General features: G+C 39.4%; 1 protein-coding gene across 1 annotated transcript in view; it reads left to right on the forward strand.

The window, feature by feature from the left end:
• Positions 1–23,298, forward strand: part of dnah3 (dynein axonemal heavy chain 3) — a 61,971-nt gene that overhangs the window by 36,983 nt on the left and 1,690 nt on the right. The window contains exons 39-59 of the mRNA XM_051682195.1: positions 25–261; positions 1,954–2,057; positions 3,526–3,820; positions 3,974–4,153; positions 4,239–4,362; positions 4,453–4,609; positions 4,715–4,858; positions 5,365–6,031; positions 6,458–6,623; positions 9,575–9,791; positions 10,325–10,507; positions 10,631–10,829; positions 11,831–13,972; positions 14,172–14,397; positions 16,032–16,276; positions 16,748–16,864; positions 19,878–20,035; positions 20,262–20,429; positions 20,667–20,809; positions 22,431–22,635; positions 22,787–22,924. Of these exons, the coding sequence (XP_051538155.1) occupies positions 25–261; positions 1,954–2,057; positions 3,526–3,820; positions 3,974–4,153; positions 4,239–4,362; positions 4,453–4,609; positions 4,715–4,858; positions 5,365–6,031; positions 6,458–6,623; positions 9,575–9,791; positions 10,325–10,507; positions 10,631–10,829; positions 11,831–13,972; positions 14,172–14,397; positions 16,032–16,276; positions 16,748–16,864; positions 19,878–20,035; positions 20,262–20,429; positions 20,667–20,809; positions 22,431–22,635; positions 22,787–22,924 (6,215 nt within the window). The remainder of the gene's footprint in view (positions 1–24; positions 262–1,953; positions 2,058–3,525; positions 3,821–3,973; positions 4,154–4,238; positions 4,363–4,452; positions 4,610–4,714; positions 4,859–5,364; positions 6,032–6,457; positions 6,624–9,574; positions 9,792–10,324; positions 10,508–10,630; positions 10,830–11,830; positions 13,973–14,171; positions 14,398–16,031; positions 16,277–16,747; positions 16,865–19,877; positions 20,036–20,261; positions 20,430–20,666; positions 20,810–22,430; positions 22,636–22,786; positions 22,925–23,298) is intronic.

Here is a 23,298-nt window from a genome sequence, read left to right on the forward strand (position 1 = left end):
TGTGGTGTGTGTTGGTGTGTGCAGATGAGATTTTTCAGTCAGCACAGGAAGGAGCTGAATCCATGACGAGCCAGCAGGTGACGCTGTGGCTGCAGGCTCTGTTCCTGTTCGCAGTGGTGTGGAGTTTGGGCGGAACCATCAGTGGCAACAGCAGGAAGAAGTTTGACGTGTTCTACCGAAACCTTATCATGGGCACAATCGCCGATCACCCGCGACCACAGAGTGTCAAACTCACCAAGAACAACGTCTTCCCTGAGAGAAGTGCGCATAATGCTTTTGGTTGAATATTTATCGACAAGGATCCTAGGTCATGAAAATACCTGGAAATATCATGGAATTTTAGAATTAGAATTAGAAGTCACAGAAATTAAGAAAAACCTTACAATTCATAGAGAGGCATGGAAATTACTATAGTGTTTATTTTAGGGCTGTAAATCGATTAAACATTTTAATCGAATTAATTACATGGTATGACGATTAATTAATCGAATTAATCGCATACATAAATATTTGCTGAGAAAGCCCCTCAAATAACAATAATTAAATATATAATGATTAAATAATTATACATATTATAAATAAAATATATATTATAAAAAATAATACAGATAATTAAAGTGCACTACATGAGGGGCCTGGGTAGCTCAGTGGTAAAAGACACTGGCTACCAGCCCTGGAGTTCACTAGTTCACTAGTTCAAATCCCAGGGTGTGCTGAGTGACTCCAGCCAGGTCCTCTAAGCAACCAAATTGGCCCGGTTGCTAGGGAGGGTAGAGTCACATGGGGTAACCTCCTCATGGTCACTATAATGTGGTTCGTTCTCAGTGAGGCGCGTGGTGAGTTGGGCGTGGTTGCCACAGTGTATGGCATGAAACCTCCACACGTGCTATATCTCTGTGGCAACACACTCAACAAGCCACATGATAAGATGCACAGGTTGATGGTCTCAGATGCAGAGGCAACTGGGATTTGGAAAAGGGAAAAAAAATGATTTTGAAAATGTACATGATTTTGGCACACATGAAGCATTAAAAAAGACACTACAAAAAGTGGCTTTATAAGACCTACAGTTGGCCTACAGGTCACAGCAATTCATTTTGCAATTGAATTCGTCAATCAGTCCGAGATTTATTATAAGGCTTGTCTAAAGATGTGTCAATGTACACCTGCGTCAGACGGACGCTTTTGGAGCCTCTCGGTTGCGTTATAAACATACAGTTTTTTAAGGACGCTGTGTCAAGTTAAATTAAGTTTGAAACTTAGAAAAACACATCTTGAGATCCCTGCCTTCGGATTTGCACTCCATCAAGCTGTGTTTGTATGCAAGAATGTGTTCTCATCTTGTGTTGACTGGTCCCAGGTGGTATTCCAAGCTTGAATGGCTCAGATGGAAGGAATATTCCTTATTGTGGTCCGTGGACATGACTTATTGCGTAAATTATTTTAACACGTTATTTTTTATATAATCAATCGCACTGAACTATTGCATTAAATCAACAGCCCTAGTTTATTTATATTTCTAGTTATGCTTAACTAGTTATGCTAGATTTTGGCTAGAAATAGTTTTTTTTTAAGTGCAATATCTATGAAATGATTTAAAAAATCTTTTCAGTACTAATCAGTATTCATGAACTACTGGAAAAATCATGGAAATGTATTGGTTAGAAGGTATGACAAGCTTGAGAACAATTCAGTTGAATTGTTTAATAGTCAAAAATATAGCCATAGTCTCTATGGATACTTCAGGGATAAGGGGCTTGCTAAAACTTCACACCTGAAAACAAGGCTCTTGATTTGATGGATCTTGCTAATCAGTTGACACGTCAGGAATTTTCATATACCATAACTCTTAAAGCATTATTACATAAAGTACATTTTTTCAACGCTAAATCACAGATATAATGCATCTTTATGAATCTTATCAGCTTTCTGTTTGTTTTGTTCTCCACACAGGTACTGTGTATGATTATTATTTTCATAAGCAGGGCACAGGCCAGTGGAACAACTGGACAGAATACATCAGTAAAGAGGACAGAGTCATACCTGCTGGCGCAAAAGTTAGTACACTACACCCAAATGTATACAATTATGTACAGAATTGTACATTTCAGATTTAACAACAAAAAGTGGCCAAATGTGTCTGATTTTCCTGAGTAAATATTTAAGTAAATTAATAAACTAATTAGTTTAGTTAAAAAACTATTTAAATAAAAATAAAACATATATCAAAAATAAATCTAAATATGAAAAAAAAATTAACATTAAAACTTAAGGTTAAATCTTTAATACAAAAGTGTTAAATCTAAATGTAAATCTTATAAATAAATTAAATATTAATTGTAAATTCTATCTTGAATTAAACATTTAGAACATACATATTAGTGATCCCCTAGGGCAGCATCTACCAGTGGCTGATAAATGAACATGTATGAGAAACATTTAGGTTTCATTTTTGTAAGTATTACACAAAGTATTACAATTATTTTTGAATTTATTTAAATAACCATACATGTGAAAAAAAAAAAAAAAAAAAAGACATTTAAAATTGCATTTTGCTTATTTAGGTAAATTAAATTGGCAAAACTGATAAGTCTGACAAAATTGTGCTGTTAACAGTTCAGCGCTTCATTTTACATTTGGCGTCACATACACAATATCCCTGGAATTAATAGGTCTTTCTCACTCAGGGGGGGTTTACGATTTCTGAGGCCCCAAGCAACCGACCAACCCGGGGCCCCATTTCAAAACTTTTTTTTTTCTTGTTGAGCGTTACCGCGGAGACGTAGCGCGTGTGGAGGCCCATGCTATTCTCCACGGCATCCACGCATAACTCACCACGCGCCCCACCGAGAGCTAACCACATCATAGCGACCAGGAGGAGGTTACCCCATGTGACTCTACCCTCCCTAGCAACCGGGCCAATTTGGTTACTTAGGAGACCTGGTTGGAGTCACTCAGCATGCCCTGGATTCGACTCGCGACTCCAGGGGTGGTAGTCAGCGTCAATACTTGCTGAGCTACACAGGCCCCCACCTGAAGTTATTTTTAACTTGACACAGTGTCTAAAAATGTGCCGATCCTGCTTGAGACACTGAAGAAACTGTGAGACATGGAGTAGCAGTTAAGGATGTTCATCCAGCGTGTGTTTACATAGGAAAACAATGGAAAAACAGAGCAGACGCACGCAAAAATGCATTCGGTGTGAACGGCCCTTAACTCATGGGCGCAAAAAGTTCGGAAGTCCTGTATATTTTTTCATAAATTACAAACCCTAACCCAAAGTCCTACTTGAAAAACTGACCCGAACTCGGCGGACCTCTAACGTGAACCGCTTTAAGAGCGCTGACAACAGCGTATTTGTGCATGGACCCAGAACATCATGTCACCCCTCAAGCGGTTTTTATGGAGCTTTCCTACCGGGGCCCGACGTCCGGGCCCCACGCAGTTGCGTGGTTTGCGTGGTGGTTAAAACCGCTACTGTTCTCACTCTGTGTGTGTTTCTTGTGCTATTTCTTTTTGTCTCAGATTTCTGATCTCATCATACCCACGGCAGAAACGTCACGGCAGCTCTTTTTCCTCAAGACATATCTGTCCCACGAGGTGCCCATGCTGATTGTGGGACCCACAGGAACAGGCAAGTCTGTGATCAACAACAACTTCCTGCTATCACTGCCCAAGGAGTGCTACACTCCTAACTGCATCAACTTCTCAGCCCGAACCTCTGCCAACCAAACCCAGGACATCATCATGTCCAAACTAGACCGGCGCCGCAAGGGCGTGTTTGGGCCACCAGTGGGGAAGAAATGCATTATCTATGTTGGTAAGATAATGACATTTAGAACAAAAATGGACGTGTATATCTTTATCTCCCCTCTAGGGACTGTTTTGTAATGTACATAATATAAAAAGTCTGTTTTTATTTTCTGTTATAATGGTTTTGATGCAACAATGGTTGCAAATGTTGGGTCTTTAGATGACCTGAACATGCCTGCAAAGGAGATATATGGTGCTCAGCCGCCTATTGAACTTCTGCGGCAGTGGATCGATCATCGTCATTGGTACGATAAAAAAGACACCTCCAGATTGGACATTGAGGATGTGCTGTTCATGTCTGCTATGGGGCCCCCTGGTGGAGGCAGAAACGACATAACAGGTATTCTTCTGATCTGACATGGTTGTTATGAGACAGTCGTAGTCATTTTCTTCTTTGTAATTTTTTTTTATCTGTCCCCTTACAGGACGATTTACACGCCATCTAAATGTCATATCAATTGACTCATTTGATGATGAGACTCTCAGTAACATCTTCACATCCATCACAGACTGGCACTTCAGCAATGGCTTTGATGCCTCTTTCTACAGGTGTGTAGATGTACCTGTGTGTGGCCATATCTGCTATTTCCTCATCTAAAAATGTGATTAAATATGTCTGGTTATGTGTGTTTGTATCAGGTTGGGTAAAATAATGGTTCAAGCCACTATGGCGGTGTATAAGGATGCGATTGAGAGTTTTCTCCCAACTCCATCTAAATCTCACTATATCTTCAACCTGCGAGATTTTGCAAGGGTGATAAAAGGTGTAATGCTCTGTCCATCAACGCATATGCAGGTAAACACACATATACTGTATATAACGCTTGTAAAGTCATGATAAATAAAAGTTTCTTAAAAACAGTTTTCAGAATCTTTCTTTTTTATTTTTGTTGTTCTCCAGGATGGTGATAAGCTAATCCGCTTATGGATCCATGAGGTTTATCGTGTGTTTTATGATCGACTGATTGATAATAGTGACAGAGAGAAGTTTTTTAACATCGTTAAAGAGAGGACATTAGCGTATTTCAAACAAAGCATGGACAAGGTAATAGCAACATAGGACAGGAAATATATTTATTTGTCTTTTTTAAGTCAGGTTATGTGTAAATCAGAAAAATACAACAAATCCATGTAGTTTTAACCTTTTATTGGGTGGATCTTACAAAGAAATGTCATATTTCACCCCCAAAATCACAAGATAAAAAAATGAGTTTTGATATATTGCACAAAAAAAAAAAAAAAAATTTTTGCATTGTGGCATTATTTTCATGACAGTTAATTCAAAGATTCTCATTATTATTACTGTAATACTGTCCCTAAAATTATGCTTCATTTTTTTATGTTAAATATATATATTATATATAAAAAAACATATTTTTTGTCTTTTTACTTGTAGGTGAAATTCCCTAACTTTTTTTTTTTTGTAATTCATCCTATTAGAAAAGAAGCTGACCATTTCATGTATATCTTGCACTACAGTTTGTTTTGGTTGATTTATTATTTTAATAAGATGTATTTACTTTTTTGCTTTGTCTCTTTGCCACATGTCAGCTCCTTGGTCATCTCACTCTGTCAGGTAAAGTTGAAGATGACAGCATTCGCAGTCTGTTTTTTGGCGACTATGGCAAACCAGACTCGGCCAGCAAACCTTACGATGAGATCGTTGATTTGCGCACAGTAACGCAGGTGATGGAGTTCTACCTCGGAGAGTTTAATAACATCAGCAAAGCACCCATGAATCTCGTCATGTTCCAGTTCGCCATCGAGCACATCTCGCGAATCTGTCGCGTGCTAAAACAAGACAATGGTCACCTTCTGCTAGTCGGAATTGGTGGCTCTGGACGACAGAGTGCCACTAAGCTCGCCACTTTTATTAACGACTATGAGCTATTTCAGATCGAACTGACCAAGAACTATTGCATGTCGGACTGGCGTGACAATCTAAAGCACCTGATGCTCAAAGCAGGGATAGAGGGCAGAAAAACAACATTCCTCTTTAGCGACAACCAAATAAAGGACGAAGCCTTCGTTGAGGACATCAACATGCTGCTGAACACAGGAGACGTGCCAAACATCTTCCCAGCAGACGAACGTGCTGACATCATCGAAAAGATCCAGGGAATTGCGCAAATTGAAGGGAAGAAAATGGACATAACGCCTCTCTCCATGTACAACTTTTTTATCGACAGAGTCAAAGCCAACCTTCATATTGTTCTGGGTACTGTATTCTCTTACACACACAAAATGTCAGGGGCGAATTATTCACTAAACAGTCACGGCACTTTTGTGCGTGCAAAAACCTTAATTTGCAATGAGGTTGCAATCAAGTTTAACCAGGTGCAATCAGCACTGAAATAGCACTGCCATGAGTATTTAAATGACGTCTTTGTCATATTTTTCAGCACAAACACGGCTCCTTTCTTTATAAATTTAGGCTCATTAAAGATTGCACTTTTAATTCAATTCTGCTATTTGCCTGCTGCAATGAACAGCATGCTATTAAAGCAGGTGGTAAACAGAATTTTATTTAAAATAAATGTTTGTGTATATGTTAATACCAAGTCAAATGTCAGAATAACACAATATTTTAGTTCAACACAGACAATTGTGTAATTGCATATAAATCTGCATGTGTGTCCAATAGCAATGAGCCCAATTGGTGAAGGCTTCCGCAATCGTTTGAGGATGTTCCCGTCGCTGATAAACTGCTGCACCATCGACTGGTTTCAAACCTGGCCCAAAGACGCCCTGGAGATGGTCGCCAACAAGTTTCTTGAGGATGTGGACCTGGAAGACAACATCAGGACAGAGTGCGCTCATGACTCTGGGTTTATTACATTTAAGGATGATGGTTTTAGGACTTGCAAGAGATTGTCTGTGCTTCAATTAAAGAACTGTTTCATATTCATACAAGTTATACTCCATCAACAACATTTGTGGTAAAATCTCGATTACCACTGAAAATTATTTTCTTGTCTGTCACTTTAAAAAAAAAAATCAGTTATGGTAACATCCGTTTGTGAATTCTTGCACAAAATAAAAAATGCAACAAATATAGTGGCAAGAAAAAGTATGTGAACCCTTCGAAGCCAGTGGGATGTTTTGCATTAGTTGGTCATAAAATGTGATCTCATCTTCATCAAAGTCCCAAGTATAGACAAACACAATGTGCTTACGCTAGCAACACACAAAGAATTATAATCTTTCATGTCTTTATTGATCACATCCAATTAAAAATTCACAGTGATGTGGAAAAAGTAAGTGAACCCTTGGATTTAATAACTGGCCGATCCTCCTTTGGCAGCAATAACCTCAACCAAGCATTTACGGTAGCTGCTGATTAGATCTGCACAACGTTCAGAAGGAATTGTGGACCATTCTTCTTACAGAGCTGCTTTAGCTCAGCCATATTCTTACTATGCCTTGTGTGAACAGCTCTCTTGAGGTCATTCCACAGCTTCTCTATTGGGTTGAGATCTGGACTCCAGAAGGTGGATTTTCTTTTTTTGAAGCCATTCTTTAGTGGATTTACTTTGATGTTTAGGGTCATTGTCATGCTGCATCACCCAGCTTCTACTGAAGCACAGCCACCCTGACATTGTCCTGAAGAATATCTTGATCAACTTGGGAATTCCTTTTTCATTCGATGATGGCAAGCGATCCAGGCCCCGAAGCAGCAAAGCAACCCTAAATCATGATGCTCCCTCCACTGTATTTCACCGTTGGGATGATGTTTTCATGTTGGTATGTGATCCCCTTTTTAACACCATATGTAATGCTGTGTTCTTCCCAAACAATTCAACCTTAGTTTCATCAGTCCACAAAACATTTTCCCAGTAGCGTTGTGGAGTGCCAATGTGGTCTTTGGCAGCAATGTTTTTGTTGGAAAGCAGCGGCTTCCTTCGTGGTGTCCTGCCATGGACACCATACCTGTTTAATGTTTTCTGTATAGTAGACTCATGAACAGAGTTGTTAACCAGTTCTGATGATTCCTTCAAGTCTTTATCTGTCACTCTAGGCTTCTTTTTTACCTCATTGAGCATTCTGTGGTGTGCCCTTTGAGTCATCTTGACTGGACGGCCACTTCTAGGGAGAGTACATTTAGCTGTGTTCAACTACAGTAACACCTTCCAAAACTGTCAGAAATCTGGGGTAACCATCGATAACTAACTCGATTTCACAGAGCACATCAACAAGACAGCACAATCATGTAGATTTACACTCTATAATATCAGGAAAATAAGACCCTTCCTTTCTGAACATGCCACACAACTTCTTGTTCAGTCACTTGTCATAACTAGACTGGACTACTGTAATGCTCTCATTGCAGGCCTCCCTGCATGTGCAATTATACCCCTGCAAATGATCCAGAATGCAGCAGCACGTCTGGTCTTTAATGAACTAAAGAGAGCGAATGTTACACCACTCCATGTCTCTCTTCACTGGCTACCGGTTGATGCACGTATCAAATTAAAGGCTGTGATGCTGGCATACAGAACAGTCACTGGGTATGCTCCAGCATACCTAAAATCATTTCTGCAGAGCTACATTCCCACCAGAAGCCTGCGGTCGGCTAATGAGCGGTGCCTTGTTGTACCAGCATAAAGAGGCACCAAAACTCTTTCCTGGACTTTCGGTTTCACTGTACCTCATTGGTGGAATGACCTTCCCAACTACTCCGTGAAGCAGACTCACTCTCTGTCTTCAAAAAATGGCTAAAAAATACATCTTTTCCATGAATACTAGACCATGCACTCATAAAAAGAAAAAAAAATTATATATATTCTTGTTGCACTCTAATCTGTCTTGGATACTACTGTTCTGATGCTAGTGAAACTGTAATGCTGCACTTTTCGTACTGCTGTGTCCTTAAGATGAATCGCTTATGATGTATTATTCCTCTTTTGTAAGTCGCTTTGGATAAAAGCGCCTGCCAAATGAATAAATGTAAATGTAAATGTAATATAAACGAGTAGCCACAGTACTAAATTGTCTCCATTTATAGACAGTTTGTCTAACTGTGGACAAATGAATATCTGAGCTCTTCGAGATAACTTTGTAACCCTTTCCAGCTTATCCAAAGCAACAATTCTTGATCGTAGGTCTTCAGAGATCTCTTATTTGTGAGGCATGCTCCACATCAGCAGATGCTTCTTGTGAATAGCAAACTCAAAATGTTTGAGTGCTTTTTATAAGTTAAAGTAGCTCTAACCCACACCTCCAATCTCGTTTCATTAATTGGATGCCAGGTTTCCCAACTCCTGACTCTAATTAACTTTTGTTGACATCATTAGCCTAGGGGTTCACATACTGATGTATTCAATATGTACAAGAGCAATACAATAATTTTTGTGTTATTAGTTAAAACAGATTGTGTTTGTTCATTATTGTAACTTAGATGATGATCAAACCAGATTTGAAGACAAATTTATACTTAAATGCAGGTAATTCTAAAAGGTTCACATACTTTTTCTTGCCACTGTAGAACAGAATGCAGATGTCTGGAGACGCATTTTTTACTTTTTAATTTCACACAGCATTTGAGAAATATGGTTGACATAATTTTTTGTGGTAATCAACATTATGCCACAAATGCTGTCAATAGTGCTAACTTGTATTGAACCCTGAACATTCCTTTAAGTCTTTGTGTTGTCATAGACCCATTTGCTAATCTATGATGTCACACTAATGCATAAGAATTCAAATATTAAGGCTGACACTGTCTGTTTTGCATCCTCTCTCTCTTTTTTATTACTGTTAGGGTGGTTGAAATGTGTAAAACGTTCCAGGAGAGTGTGAAAGGGCTGTCCGACCGGTATTACGCGCAGTTGCGCAGACATTATTACGTCACTCCTACCTCTTACCTGGAGCTCATCCTGACCTTTAAAGCGCTGCTCAACTCTAAACGTAACGAGGTGAATGACCTCAGGAATCGCTACATAGTCGGCTTGCAGAAACTAGACTTTGCTGCATCTCAGGTGAGAGCACAAACGCTTTACCAGTTGTTTCATATTATGCCACATATTACTGTGCTGAGGAGTAAAGGCCAACAAGCCAACAAGCCTTTAAATATATATTTATATTTCAAATTCAGATTGGCCTTTAACAAAAGTAATGTGAAATACAGTCTTTGTTTTGCACATTTATCATCAAAGCCCAACATAAAGTATTGAAATATCACCAGCACATTGTTGATGCTGTTAAGGTTGACAAGAAGACCGCCAGACACATTATTTTATTTTAGTTTGATGAAAGAGGATCTGAGTGCATTAAAAGTGAATGCAGTACATTTTGAGATGGAAAAACATATACTGTAGAGAGGTAGATTTTAACTAATTCAAAATTTGAGAAAAATTATGTCAACTACAAAAAAAAAAAAAAAAAAAAAGATTAAGTTTTTTTATTGTTTTAATCTATGTGAGCCCAAGAATTTCATTAGTGTTCATATTGTCTACTTGTGTATATAGAAGATATTGGTGTTTACAGTGTTGTTTTTATGTGTGGTGCTCAGGTATCTGTGATGCAGCTGGAGCTGACAGCGTTACAGCCAGAACTGATCGAGACCGCTAAAGAGACTGATCAGATGATGGTCAAGATTGAAAAAGAGACGCTGGACGTTGATGCAAAGAAAGAGCTTGTCAGTGCTGATGAGAAAGTGGCCAATGAAGCAGCAGCTGCTGCTAAAGCTATCAAGGTAACTAAACACTGGAAACATTTATGAAGCAACCTTTGTGTCGAAGCCTGTCAGAAAAATGGTGCAGTGCTTTGACAAAGGTATGATTGAGAAGTTTAAATTGATCGATTTCTTGACGGATAGGATGAATGTGAGGGGGATCTTGCAGAAGCGATGCCTGCATTGGAAGCAGCTCTTGCAGCTCTGGACATACTGAAACCAGCTGATATCACTGTCCTAAAGACCATGCAGAACCCTCCTGGTCCTGTCAAACTCGTCATGGAGTCCATCTGTATTATGAAGGGCATCAAGCCCGAGAGAAAACAAGACCCTGGTGGATCAGGTAACGGAATGTGGCACAGATAGGTGAACAACCTAGAAAAAAAAAAAAACAAGCAAAGAAACTTCCTAAAACTTTTGTGCATAATTATATATATATATATATAGTTAAAAAAAAAAAAAAAAAAAATATATATATATATATATAGTTAGGTTTAAGCTTAAAACAAACAAAAAACTGTTCACCAGTGGGGTAAATAAACTTAAACAGCTTAATTTAAAAGGAAAACATTTTTATTTTTCTTACCCCAATGGCAAATTTTTTTTTGTAATAAATATTTTTTTAAGCAGTATTAATTTTTCACAGTTTTTTGTTTTAGTCTTTTGACAGAAATGTCCTTTACAATTAGTCAGTATTTCGTCATGCCATATTCATTCATTTTAGTCAGTTTTACTGTGACAAAAATAATATCTTTTAGTTGATGATGTGCAAAATGGACAAAAAAAGAGTGTCAAACTGTAACAGACCAAACTTTAATCAAATATTCAAACATTTAGAAAAAAAAAAAGTATAAACATTTTCTAATTTAAAAATGTATCAAACATATAAATATACATACTGTCCTGAGCTCCTGAAATAATAATGAATAGACTGAAGTAGCTGCTTTTTAGAGGTTAGCCTACTGTATTCTGAATTCTTCATGCTTTAGAGACTTATTACATTTCCTTGAAAGGATATTACATTGCGTGTAGTGTGTTCCTTACAGAAACAGCGTTTTCACAATGCAAATTACGCATATTCTGACTAGCGTGTCATTTAGATCAAGTTTCTTCTTCTGTTTATATATTACACTGTTAATATCTTGCAGTATAATTTTTATCAGTGCATCAACAGTATGTAAACAAACATTTTCGTCAGTGATTAATGCTGGTTTTAAGCATAAACCTCACTAAAACATTTGTTAGACAAACAGAGATAGACAAGACTTAAACCCCCCCATTTGCCTATAGCTTTACTTACACTGTATCTTTGCTTGTATATTTGCTAAACTTTTTTTTATACAGGAAAGATGATAGAGGACTACTGGGGGCCGTCTAAGAAGCTTCTAAGTGACATGAAATTCCTTGAGAGTTTAAAGACGTTCAACAAGGACAATATACCTGCTGCTAACATCAAGAAAATCAGAGAAAAGTTTGTAGACCATCCGGATTTTCAGCCCACAATAATCAAAAGCGTGTCTTCTGCTTGCGAGGGGCTCTGCAAATGGGTGCGTGCCATGGAAGTGTATGAGCGTGTGGCAAAGGTCGTTGCCCCCAAGAAAGAGCGGTTGCAGGCTGCAGAGGCAGAGTTAGCTGTTCAGATGCAGATGCTCGCCGTGAAACGCGCTGAGCTAAAAGAAGTGGAGGATCGCTTGCAATCTCTGAATGACACATTCGAGGGAATGATAGAGAAGAAGAAGAGCCTCGAGGAGAACATTGAGCTCTGTTCTCAGAAACTGATACGAGCTGAAAAACTGATCGGTGGACTTGGTGGAGAAAAGGACAGGTGGACGGAGGCTGCACGGCTACTCAGCATCAGGTACACCAACCTGACAGGTGATGTGCTCTTGTCATCGGCCATCGTGTCGTACCTTGGCGCGTTCACAGTCGACTACCGTGTGGAATGCCAGCGAGAGTGGCACAAGCTTTGCAATGTGAAGAAGGTGCCATGTTCTAAGGACTTCACACTTGGCAGCACTCTTGGAAATCAGGTGCTGATTCGGACATGGCAGATTGCTGGATTGCCTGTCGACTCTTTCTCCACTGATAATGGAATTATTGTCTCAAACTCTCGCCGTTGGCCACTGATGATCGACCCACAGGGCCAAGCCAACAAGTGGATCAAAAACATGAACAAATCCAACAAACTCTCGGTCATTAAACTTTCAGAAAGCAACTACGTCCGCACACTTGAGAATGCCATCCAGTTTGGCTTGCCAGTTCTCCTCGAAAATGTTGGTGAGGAGCTGGATGCAGTTTTAGAGCCAGTTCTCCTGAAACAGACCTTCAAGCAACAGGGTGTAGAATACATAAGGCTGGGCGAGAACACTGTGGAATATTCAAGGGACTTTCGGTTCTACATAACAACAGGTTTGCGGAACCCACACTACCTTCCAGAGGTGGCCGTGAAAGTTTGTCTTTTGAACTTTATGATCACACCATTGGGACTCGAAGATCAGCTGTTGGGGATTGTTGCCTCCAAGGAGAAGCCAGAGCTCGAGGAGAAGAAGAATCAGTTGATTCTTGAGAGCGCTGCCAACAACAAGCGGTTGAAGGAGATTGAGGATAAAATCCTGCACATCCTCTCTTCTTCAGAGGGGAACATTCTAGAGGACGAAACAGCAATCAAAGTTCTCTCATCTTCTAAGGTCTTGTCAGAAGAGATTTCCGAGAAGCAGAAAATCGCAAGTATGACTGAAAATCAGATTGACGAAACGCGTATGGGCTACCGTCCGGTTGCAGAACACTCTTCTATTCTGTTCTTTTGCATCTCAGAACTCGCAAACATCGATCCAATGTACCAATACTCACTCATGTGGTTCATCAACCTGTACCTACAGTCTATCGCTCAGAGCGCCCCTAGTGATGACCTACAGATCCGCATAGCCAACATCCTGGATAACTTCACCATGCGCGTCTACCGTAATGTGTGTCGCTCTCTGTTTGAAAAAGACAAGCTTCTGTTCTCCCTGCTTCTGACCGTTGGGATCATGCAGGGCAAAGGCCAAGTCGATGACCTTGTCTGGCGCTTTCTTCTCACAGGAGGCGTTGCTCTTGAAAACCCGTATCCCAACCCAGCCCCAGAGTGGCTTTCAGACAAATCCTGGTCAGAGGTAGTGCGAGCTTCCGAACTACCACGTCTAGAAGGATTGTTTGAACATGTGCAGGAGAACATTACATTGTGGAAGCAGATTTATGACTCAAGTCATCCACAAGAGGAGCAGTTATCAGGAAAGTGGCAAACACTTGTGGGTATGGACCGCTTGGTGGTGCTGCGCTGTTTCAGACCAGATAAACTTGTTCTGGCAGTGCAGCAGTTTATCGTAGACAACATGGGCTGCACATTCATTGAGCCACCAACGTTTGACCTGACGGAAAGCTACAATGACTCAAACTGCTGTTCACCACTCATCTTCGTGCTCTCTCCAGGATCAGACCCTACTGCAGGTAAAGACATTTGTCCAGTTCATATTTTGCTTGCTAAGGCAATCATCACTATAACAATCTCTCATACTTAAAATTAGGGATTCAAACATGTTTTCATGTATTATTGTTCACAACAACATAAAGCTGTTTTGTTTGTGTGAATGACATCTCTCTCTCTCTCTCTCTGTCTGTCCTCTGTTTTGCTCTGTTTGTTACTTAGGACTGCTGAAGTTTGCCGATGACCTAGGAATGGGCGGCAGTAAAACTCAGACGATCTCTCTAGGTCAGGGTCAAGGTCCAGTGGCTGAAAAGCTGATTGAAGCAGCACTGACAGATGGCACCTGGGTTGTGCTGCAGAACTGCCACCTCGCAACCAGCTGGATGCCAGCTTTGGAGAAGATTTGTGAGGAGGTCATCACACCTGAGCACACACACACCAGCTTTAGGTATGAATGTCAACACGTGTATATCTAACACACAGATTTAGATAAACTGACATAACTGAAGCCACATCATACTCAGCTATTAAAGGGATAGTTCACACAAAAAAATTTAATTCCCTCATCATTTAGTCACTCTCATGCCATCCCTCTTGTGAATGACTTTCTTTCTTCTGCTGAACACAAATAAAGAATTTTAGAAGGATATTTCAGCTCTGTTGGTCCATACAATGCAAGTGAATTGTGATCAGACCTTTGAAGCTCCAAAAATCACATAAAGGCAGCATAAAAGTAACCCATAAGACTCCAGTGGCTTAATCCATGTATAGTAGGTGTGAGTGAGAAACAGATCAATTTTTAATTCCTTTTTTATTATAAATCTCCACTTTCACATTTCTTTACATTTTGAAAGTGAGAGTGGAGATTTATGGTAAAAAAGGACTTAAATATTTATCTATTTCTCACTCACACCTATCATATTTCTTCTGAAGACATGGATTAAACCACTGGAGTCTTATGAATTACTTTTATGTTTCCTTTATGTGATTTTTGGAGCTTCAAAGTGGTCACCATTCACTTGTATTGTAAGGACCAACAGAGCTGAAATATTCTAAGAATCTTCATTTGTGTTCTGCAGAAGAAAAAAAGTCATATATGTCTGGTATGGCATAAGGGTGAATAAATGATGAGAGAATTTTCATTTTTGGGGGAACTATCCCTTTAAGCAAATAAAGAGCATTACAAAAATGAAGCTTATTTTAGGACCATTTAGAATATTTGCATTGTGACATTATTCTCATGTCAGCATATTTTACCCCCAAATTCTCATTACTGTAATGCAAAAAAAGTATAATTTTCCTTACTTTAATACAGTAACTTGTGCCTTAAGGAATATTGCAAGTGCTTTACTAAAAATTTGATTTTTTAAAGGGACAAAATAATTTTACTGTGCAAAATTCAGCTGCAAGGCTTTTAACAGGTACCAAGAAGAGAGATCATATTACACCTGTGCTGGCCTCAGAACATTAGTTACCAATACAATACAGAATCCATTATAAAGTGCTGTTATTTGTATTTAAAGCTTTGCATGTCTTAGCACCAGGGTATATTTCGGATTTAATCAGTCTGCATCAATCTCAGAGGTCGTTTCACTCGAATGATCAGCTATGCCTCACTGTTCCTCGATCTCGTCTTAAATGTAAAGGGGACCGGGCATTTTTCTGTGGCATCTCCAAGGCTCTGGAATGAGCTACCTCTGACCATAAAGACTTCCCCCACATTAAGTGCCTTCCAAAGGGCCCTAAAGACTTTAAGACAAATTGTTGTCTGGTGTTGTATTGTCGTATTTGTTTATATTTTCTATTGTTTTTAACATTACTTCATTGTACAGCACTTTGGTCCACGTAGTGGTTTTGAAAGTGCTTTAGAAATAAAGTTGAGTTGAGTAATCAATAAATCAATAAACAATCCTTTAATTGTCATTAAAATAATATCATAATGGCAAAAAAAAAAATCTTAAATAGGCTTTCTTTTTGCAAAATATAATTATTACTGCTAAGATGAAATATGAACATGTTCCTTTACAGTTTTTGTGATTTACTCAATAAACCAACTCCACTCCTGTTTTCTTTCTGTTTCAGACTGTGGTTGACCAGTCAACCATCTGACAAGTTTCCAGTAAGTATCTTACAGAATGGGGTGAAAATGACAAACGAGCCTCCGAAAGGACTGCGGGCAAACTTGCTGCGTTCTTACCTGAGCGACCCCATCTCAGACCCCGGCTTCTTCAACAGCTCCGCTAAACAGGACATCTGGCAGAAGCTGCTGTTCGGCCTGTGTTTCTTCCATGCTCTTGTGCAGGAGAGAAGAACGTTCGGTCCTCTAGGTCAGCTGTTTTACTCTCTGCCTGTCCTTCATTCACTGTTTCACAGTGTTTGAAAAACATATGTTAACTAAGGCATTGATCGGTTGATTCCCAGAAAAGTGTAACACTGTGGCTCTGTGGCACTTTTCAAAACAGTGCAACACTGGCACAACCAATGGATTGAGTTTGGTGCATGACTATTGGTTTGTCCGTCCAATAGCAGATGGGAGCAGAGGTCATTATTTTTGCAATTCCATATGGTGACGTTAGTGGCACAGAAATGACTTCCGCTTTAAAATCTGGGAAAGCAAGCTCTTTTGACAATCTGTATAATGGCCACATGAGTTCACTGAGGTATTTATCTTATCAGGAAGACTGGTAATTAATACCTGAATTTCCTGCCTGAGATGAATAAGTACCATCTTAACCCCAAGAGTTTTAAAGACAACAGTAAAGATTTGTTTAGTCTTCTCTCTTTGTCTTTTTCTGCAGGTTGGAATATTCCATATGAGTTTAATGAGTCTGATTTGCGAATCAGCATTCGTCAGATTCAGATGTTCCTGGACGAATATGAGGAGGTTCCGCTGGAGGCCCTGATGTACCTGACAGGTGAGTGCAGGAAGATTGTATCATCACATCCACTTAAGCCAAGTGCACACTAAATGACTTGCAGTCGGCGCCCTGCAACTACAGTAACAGTCTTGTTTTTTATGTTGTGCTGGTGCTACAGGACTGATCGCAGACTAGGTGTATCAATTACACAACCATTCATCCCCGAGTTCCTGTGTACACCTGGTATTAATAAGATGAGTTTTGGGGGATTCGATCACAAGTGCACAAGCGAGACACATCACCATTACACCTGGTCATTTCTTTTGACCACCTGTGTTAGGATTTTGAGGGGAGAGTCTCTGATTTCATGAGAAAGTACACCAATCATTAAGTCTGTGTATTACTGAATGATAATAAAGCGCAAAAAAGTAAAATACGAGAAAGAAAGCACTAAAAACCAGTGCACAGTTTCTCTTGATTATAAGCAAACATGACATTTAGACATTTCGAGTTATTTTAGTGCAGTGCCTGTAACTGAGCTTCTAATGTGCGTGCTCATTTCTGTGTCCATGCATATTGATATCAGACATATTGAAAGTTCTTGTATATGTACATGCATTCACTTTTTAAACATTTCCGCTTTTACAGTTATTTCCCTTTAAACCCGCACATAACAGTCAAGGTCTAAACTCTTGTTTTATTAGGCGCCGCTGTGGCACTATGAGCCCAATGTCTGAATGTGTTTGAGGTGGACAAATCTCAAAACAGTTTGGACCCAGTTACAGCTGTCTTTAGCATCGTCCCATTTCAAACGGATTGCCCAAAAGGCATCTTTTTTGCATGTTTGGCATGTTTTATTGTATTTTCTAATAATGTTTTGTTTCCAATACCTTGCTCTCCTCTTGTGCTCTCTCTATATTTCATTGGCTGTGGCTCATTGTTGGTCTTCCGCTCATCGGGACAGTGCACACACCTGACGGCAAGATGTCTAGATATCAAGCTGGTTTGAAATCTGTCATTGCGTCTGCGACTAGTCTCGGCATGTCACAGGAGTACGCACACAACAAGACTATTCGTCGTGAGATTCGAGACTTCTCGTCGCCGACTCAAAACATCAAATGAGACGAGCTTGAGTCGTGTAGTGTACACTAGGCTTTACCTGCCAACACAGACACTGGAAAAGTTTCATCAAAGATCAGAAAAATATCTTGACAAATTGCTTAACTTTGTTAACACTTTTAGCTCTGAAGGTGTTTTTAAAGATTTCCTGTTTCAACGGGATACCCAAAATTAAAGGCTTACAACTCGACAACAAACAAAAAAATGAGGATGAAGTGTTTGGTATCATTGTAAAGAAAACTTTTCAAATTGTTATATATAGATTATGATCAATTCTGAGACTCTCAGCCTAAGAAATAGCAGAAAAATCACACTAAAAATTAGACAAAAATTTACTTGTTTTCTTTCTTGACATTATGTATCTCTGGGTGTAAATAAGATGGCTCTGAAAAATGGTTTTTGTGTTGATACGACAAAGCAATCAAAAGTTATAACATTATAAATATAATTTATCCTAGTGTACAAAAATGTCTCCATGTGCCAAAAGGCTTTCCAAATACATAAAACATAATAATTGTACATAATAACTAATTACACATGCAAACACAACAGTGACTAGAGGTTGCAGACATGATTTTAGCAATGAGATTTCACAGAATGAGTTTCATTCTGTGCCATTTGTGTCATCATTGAGTCTGTGTTATGTATTTGGCTCCATCTCCTGGTGGCCATATGTAACATTGTGCTTTGTGTGGATTATCTAATGATCGATGCATTCAATTACCTTGAGTGTGGGCTCGTTTCAAAGATAACCGTCTCCTCTAAGTAATTGTATGTGATATGTTATGTTCTGTTTATTTTTCGTGAAGTTATATGTAAAAACGCGGCATATAAGCAACACCAACATAATTGTCAAAGACATATACTTAGCTATTACTCGCTTGTAACAATTAACGATGGCAAAGGAGGAAGCTGGGACCAGCTTGAAAACACACACTGCTTTTCAGCCAGCTATGTCAAATCATAAAACATTTGATCGCCAAACTCAGGTCAGGGATTTTCCGGCCTGTGACCTACTCCCCCCTCCCCCCCATTTCTAGGGAGCGAGCATCGACGGGTCACACCGGTCTCCAGATCCAACCTGTGCATGCCTGGGAGGGCAAAAGAGAGGAGAAAGGGAAGGAGGGGCTGGAATAACCAAAGGGAGAGAGAAAGCAGAGAGGGGAGGGAGAGGAGAGAGAGAGAGACGAGCTCGCCGGCCCCAGATACACCGTCGAGTGGTCCTCGGCCTGCTGTCCTGCTTCCGTCCGCATTGCCGGGTGATGGCACTGGACCCCAGTGGTGCTTCTGTCCAGCACCACCGGATTGAACACACCCTCGGCATCGCGACCCCCAGTCAGCGGCGAGGACTCCTTGGACGTCGCATCCTTCCTCCTTCCTGGGTTTCGGCACCAGTGTAACAATTAACAATGGCAAAGGAGGAAGCTGGGACCGGCTTGACAAACACATAGACATTTAAAAACACTTTTCAGTGTATAAAGATACAAAAACACACACTGCTTTTCAGCCAGCTATGTCAAATCATAAAACACACACAAGAATGCAGACAAGCTTCATGCACCTCTCTTTTCTAAGGAAATTTTAATCCTATATTTAAAAAATAATAATTCTGGCTATGCTCAGCTGTAAAATCACAATCAATTGCTCTGAGCCAATTGCTCTTTTTGAGTGCAATCTATATAAAATTATGTTAGAAATTTGTATCAAGTAATCACAACCAACTGGAAAAGTACTGGAAAAAATAATGTCAATTCATTTGTCAAAATGAGAAGGAACCCTGTACATAGGTAAACTTGTGTTACAGATGTTACAAAAATGGGCATTACTTTTTTGGAGGCAATGTTGGAACTCTGTGAATTGAAATGCACAAATCAGAAACAATAATAGAATATTATTCTACAATAATAAAACTGACTCAGTACTAATGTTCTCTCTCATTTTCTCTTTGTAGGCGAGTGTAATTATGGTGGACGGGTGACTGATGATAAGGACCGGAGGCTGCTGATGTCTCTCCTCTCCATCTTCTACAGCTGGGAGCTCATTGAACAGGACAACTACCATGTGTGTGAGGGAGATTTGTACTATGTACCATCACACGGTCCATACCAGGTACACATTCACACACACTGCATACTCTTCTTTATGCATCCAAAACAAACAGCATTTGTTTTTTATTAATTATTGAAGAAACAATTCTTCAGGAATCAAATGTGACACAGTGAGTCTTGAGGCACCAAGTTTGAATGTACGCAAGCGCAAATTAAATTTGAGAGTTACAGCGGAGAAGATTGTTAAATGAATAAATAACTTTTCCTCTCATTTCTTTTCTACACAGACCTATGTGGAATACATCCGCAATCTGCCAATCAGTGCCGAGCCTGAAGTATTCGGCCTCCATAGCAATGCTAATATCACCAAGGACAACCAGGAGACCAATCAACTTTTAGACGGAGTGCTACTGACCCTACCAAGACAAACAAAAGGCGGAGCCAAATCACCACAGGTGGGAGGAGTCACAGAGTTCTCCATTACATTTTTAAAGAAAGATTACCCAGAGTTTTAGCCTGGATTTGCGGTCGTTATACAGAAATATTGGACCACTGAATACCATGATTGACTAATCAGAATCAAGTATTCTAGAGAGCCATCCAATAAGAATCTTGATTAAAGTAATGACTGGCAGTTTATTGTAAGCTGATGGTGTTAGTCTTTCTGACAGTGGGTTTGTCTATGTCCATAGGAAGTAGTAGATGAGCTGGCTGAGGGAATGCTGGCAAAACTGCCCCCACAATTTGACACTGAAATGGTGACAAATAAGTATCCAATCCTTTATGAAGAATCTATGAACACCGTCTTACGGCAGGAACTCATTCGCTTCAACAGGTAACTGGCATATACTTCAAGGCAGAGTACATAAGTATAGTGAACGACTCTTGTGTTACTGGATCAGCACTCTACTCCTAACCTTAAATTCAGATGGAAATGATTGGATAATGAGAAATTAGTTAATGCTCCAAGCTTCAGCCCTACACCTAACCCTAAAATCTGATTGGTCAATAGGAATGTTTTTGAGGACCAACAAGAATGTCAATACAGAAGCCAACACTGCAAAAAATCAGTTTTATCTAATTTTCCAGTAAAAATATCTAATCAAACTCTTGTTGTAAGAGAAATCTAATAACATTTTACACTTAAAACAAGTATTTGCCAATAGGGTAAGACCAAAAAAAATAAATTCAAAGTAAAAACAAGTTTATTTTTCTTACTCCATTGGCATGTAGATTTATCTGAAAACAAGACTTGATGTCTTAATGTAATTTTTCCTAATTAAGTCCATTTATCTTGTTTTAACCTTATATTGTGTTCCGGCCAAAACTGACCGATTAACCTTTTTTTTTCTTCTGAAAACTGTAGTTTATTTCATCCAGTTGGAATAAAATTTAATGACTTTGCTCACACAGTGCATCTGAACACACAATTGTTTTGTTTTTTTTAGATAATTTTCATAACATTTTATTGGTTTCATTTTAACTAAAACCAAAGTGGCCGGCCATTGGAAATAAATGGATAAAATACAGAAATATGAAGTGTTCAGGAGCACCCCAGTCCTTTAGATGAGCACGTATGTGGATGTGTGTTTGCACACACACGTACACACACACACACACACACACACACACACACGTGTTGAGCGCCCTTTTCTGCATCATCTTTCCATTTAAACTCTTTGAGGAACATTTCATGTTGTGTTTGGGCTTGTTTGAATCGGGATGGTCTGCTGTAAGTTACGATATGTCATTATATATGTTATATGTATGTTTCAGGAAGTAATAAGGAAAAACGTGACTAAAAGACACTCCTATTTATTATATTTATGTGTGTCAGTGAGAATTTCATACACTAAAACTCACTGCAGTTTGGCCTAAAACAAATTTGCTCAATGCATTTTAATAATTGAGACCTTTGCAACGATATATAATGCATGGCTATGTATTCTTTTTAATGTTTTTACCAACTCTGAATATAGTTGTTGTGATAACAAATGAGCAAATTATGAGAACAAAACAGTTCTAAATTGTCAGCAAATTAAAAAGCATTATTTAAGAATTGGTAGGATCAGCTATATGTTGTTTAGAACAAGCAAGTGGTTATTAATTTATTGCTTAATTATTATTATTTGTAATACATTTTTTTATCGTAATTTGTTTCTGCAGGGAGTGCCCTACACTAGCACGGTATAAGCTCAGTTCAATGAATCCTTCTATCAATAAAAAATATTGTACAAAAAAAAGAAGTACAAAACCTGTTATAATTATTAAAAAAGTAGTTGTAATGCAATATCTTGGGATAATATATGCAGTAAGAGAGATTTATTAACAATCTTAGTGGCCGGTCATTTTTGACTGGGAACACAGAAGATGTTAGCACAAACAAACACAACACAAGGGTTAAAGAAGTTTAAAGATGTAAGTTATGTTGACTACTGAAGTCCACTGATTTTCAGGCTGTCACATGTGGTGCGTAGAAGCCTTTTGAACACCCAGAGAGCACTTAGAGGGCAGGTTGTGATGTCAGCAGAGCTGGAGGATGTGTTCAACAGTCTGCTTGTGGGGAAAGTTCCAGCCATGTGGGCTGCGAAGTCCTACCCCTCCCTTAAACCACTCGGAAGCTACGTGTCCGACTTTCTCGGCAGGCTGCAGTTTCTACAGGTGAGCAAACAGCAACAGCTAATAAGCAACTGTTGTGAATCTGGTGGGAATTTTTGCATAAGAAGCAACTAGTACACAACTGAACCTATCAACAACCACTATTTTGGAAAACTGTGCTTTACTAAACATAAATTCTTTGTTTGTGTGCTAGGACTGGATTGATAACGGCCCTCCGCCAGTGTTCTGGATATCTGCGTTCTATTTCACGCAGTCCTTCCTCACTGGTGTCTCTCAGAACTTTGCTCGCAAGTACACAATCCCCATTGACTACATCGGCTTTCAGTTTGAGGTTTGTGTGTCCAATATAGTAAAAAAAGTTTGCGTCATTTAATATTTATTTTCGTAGGTCAAACTTAACGTATGTACCTCCTTATAATTGACATTTTTTTGGGGGGGGGGGGGGGGGATTTTCTCCCCAATTTGGAATGCCCAATTCCCAATGTGCTCTAAGTCCTTGTGGTGGCGTAGTGACTCGCCTCAATCCGGGTGGCGGAGGACGAATCTCAGTTGCCTCCGCGTCTGAGACCGTCAATCCACGCATCTTATCACGTGGCTTGTTGAGCGCGTTACCATGGAGACATAGAGCGTATGGAGGCTTCATGCTATTCTCTGCGGCATCCGCGCACAACTCACCACACACCCCACCGATAGTGAACCACATTA

Source organism: Myxocyprinus asiaticus, chromosome 41, assembly GCF_019703515.2.
Source record: "Myxocyprinus asiaticus isolate MX2 ecotype Aquarium Trade chromosome 41, UBuf_Myxa_2, whole genome shotgun sequence".
Lineage (NCBI taxonomy): Eukaryota > Metazoa > Chordata > Actinopteri > Cypriniformes > Catostomidae > Myxocyprinus > Myxocyprinus asiaticus.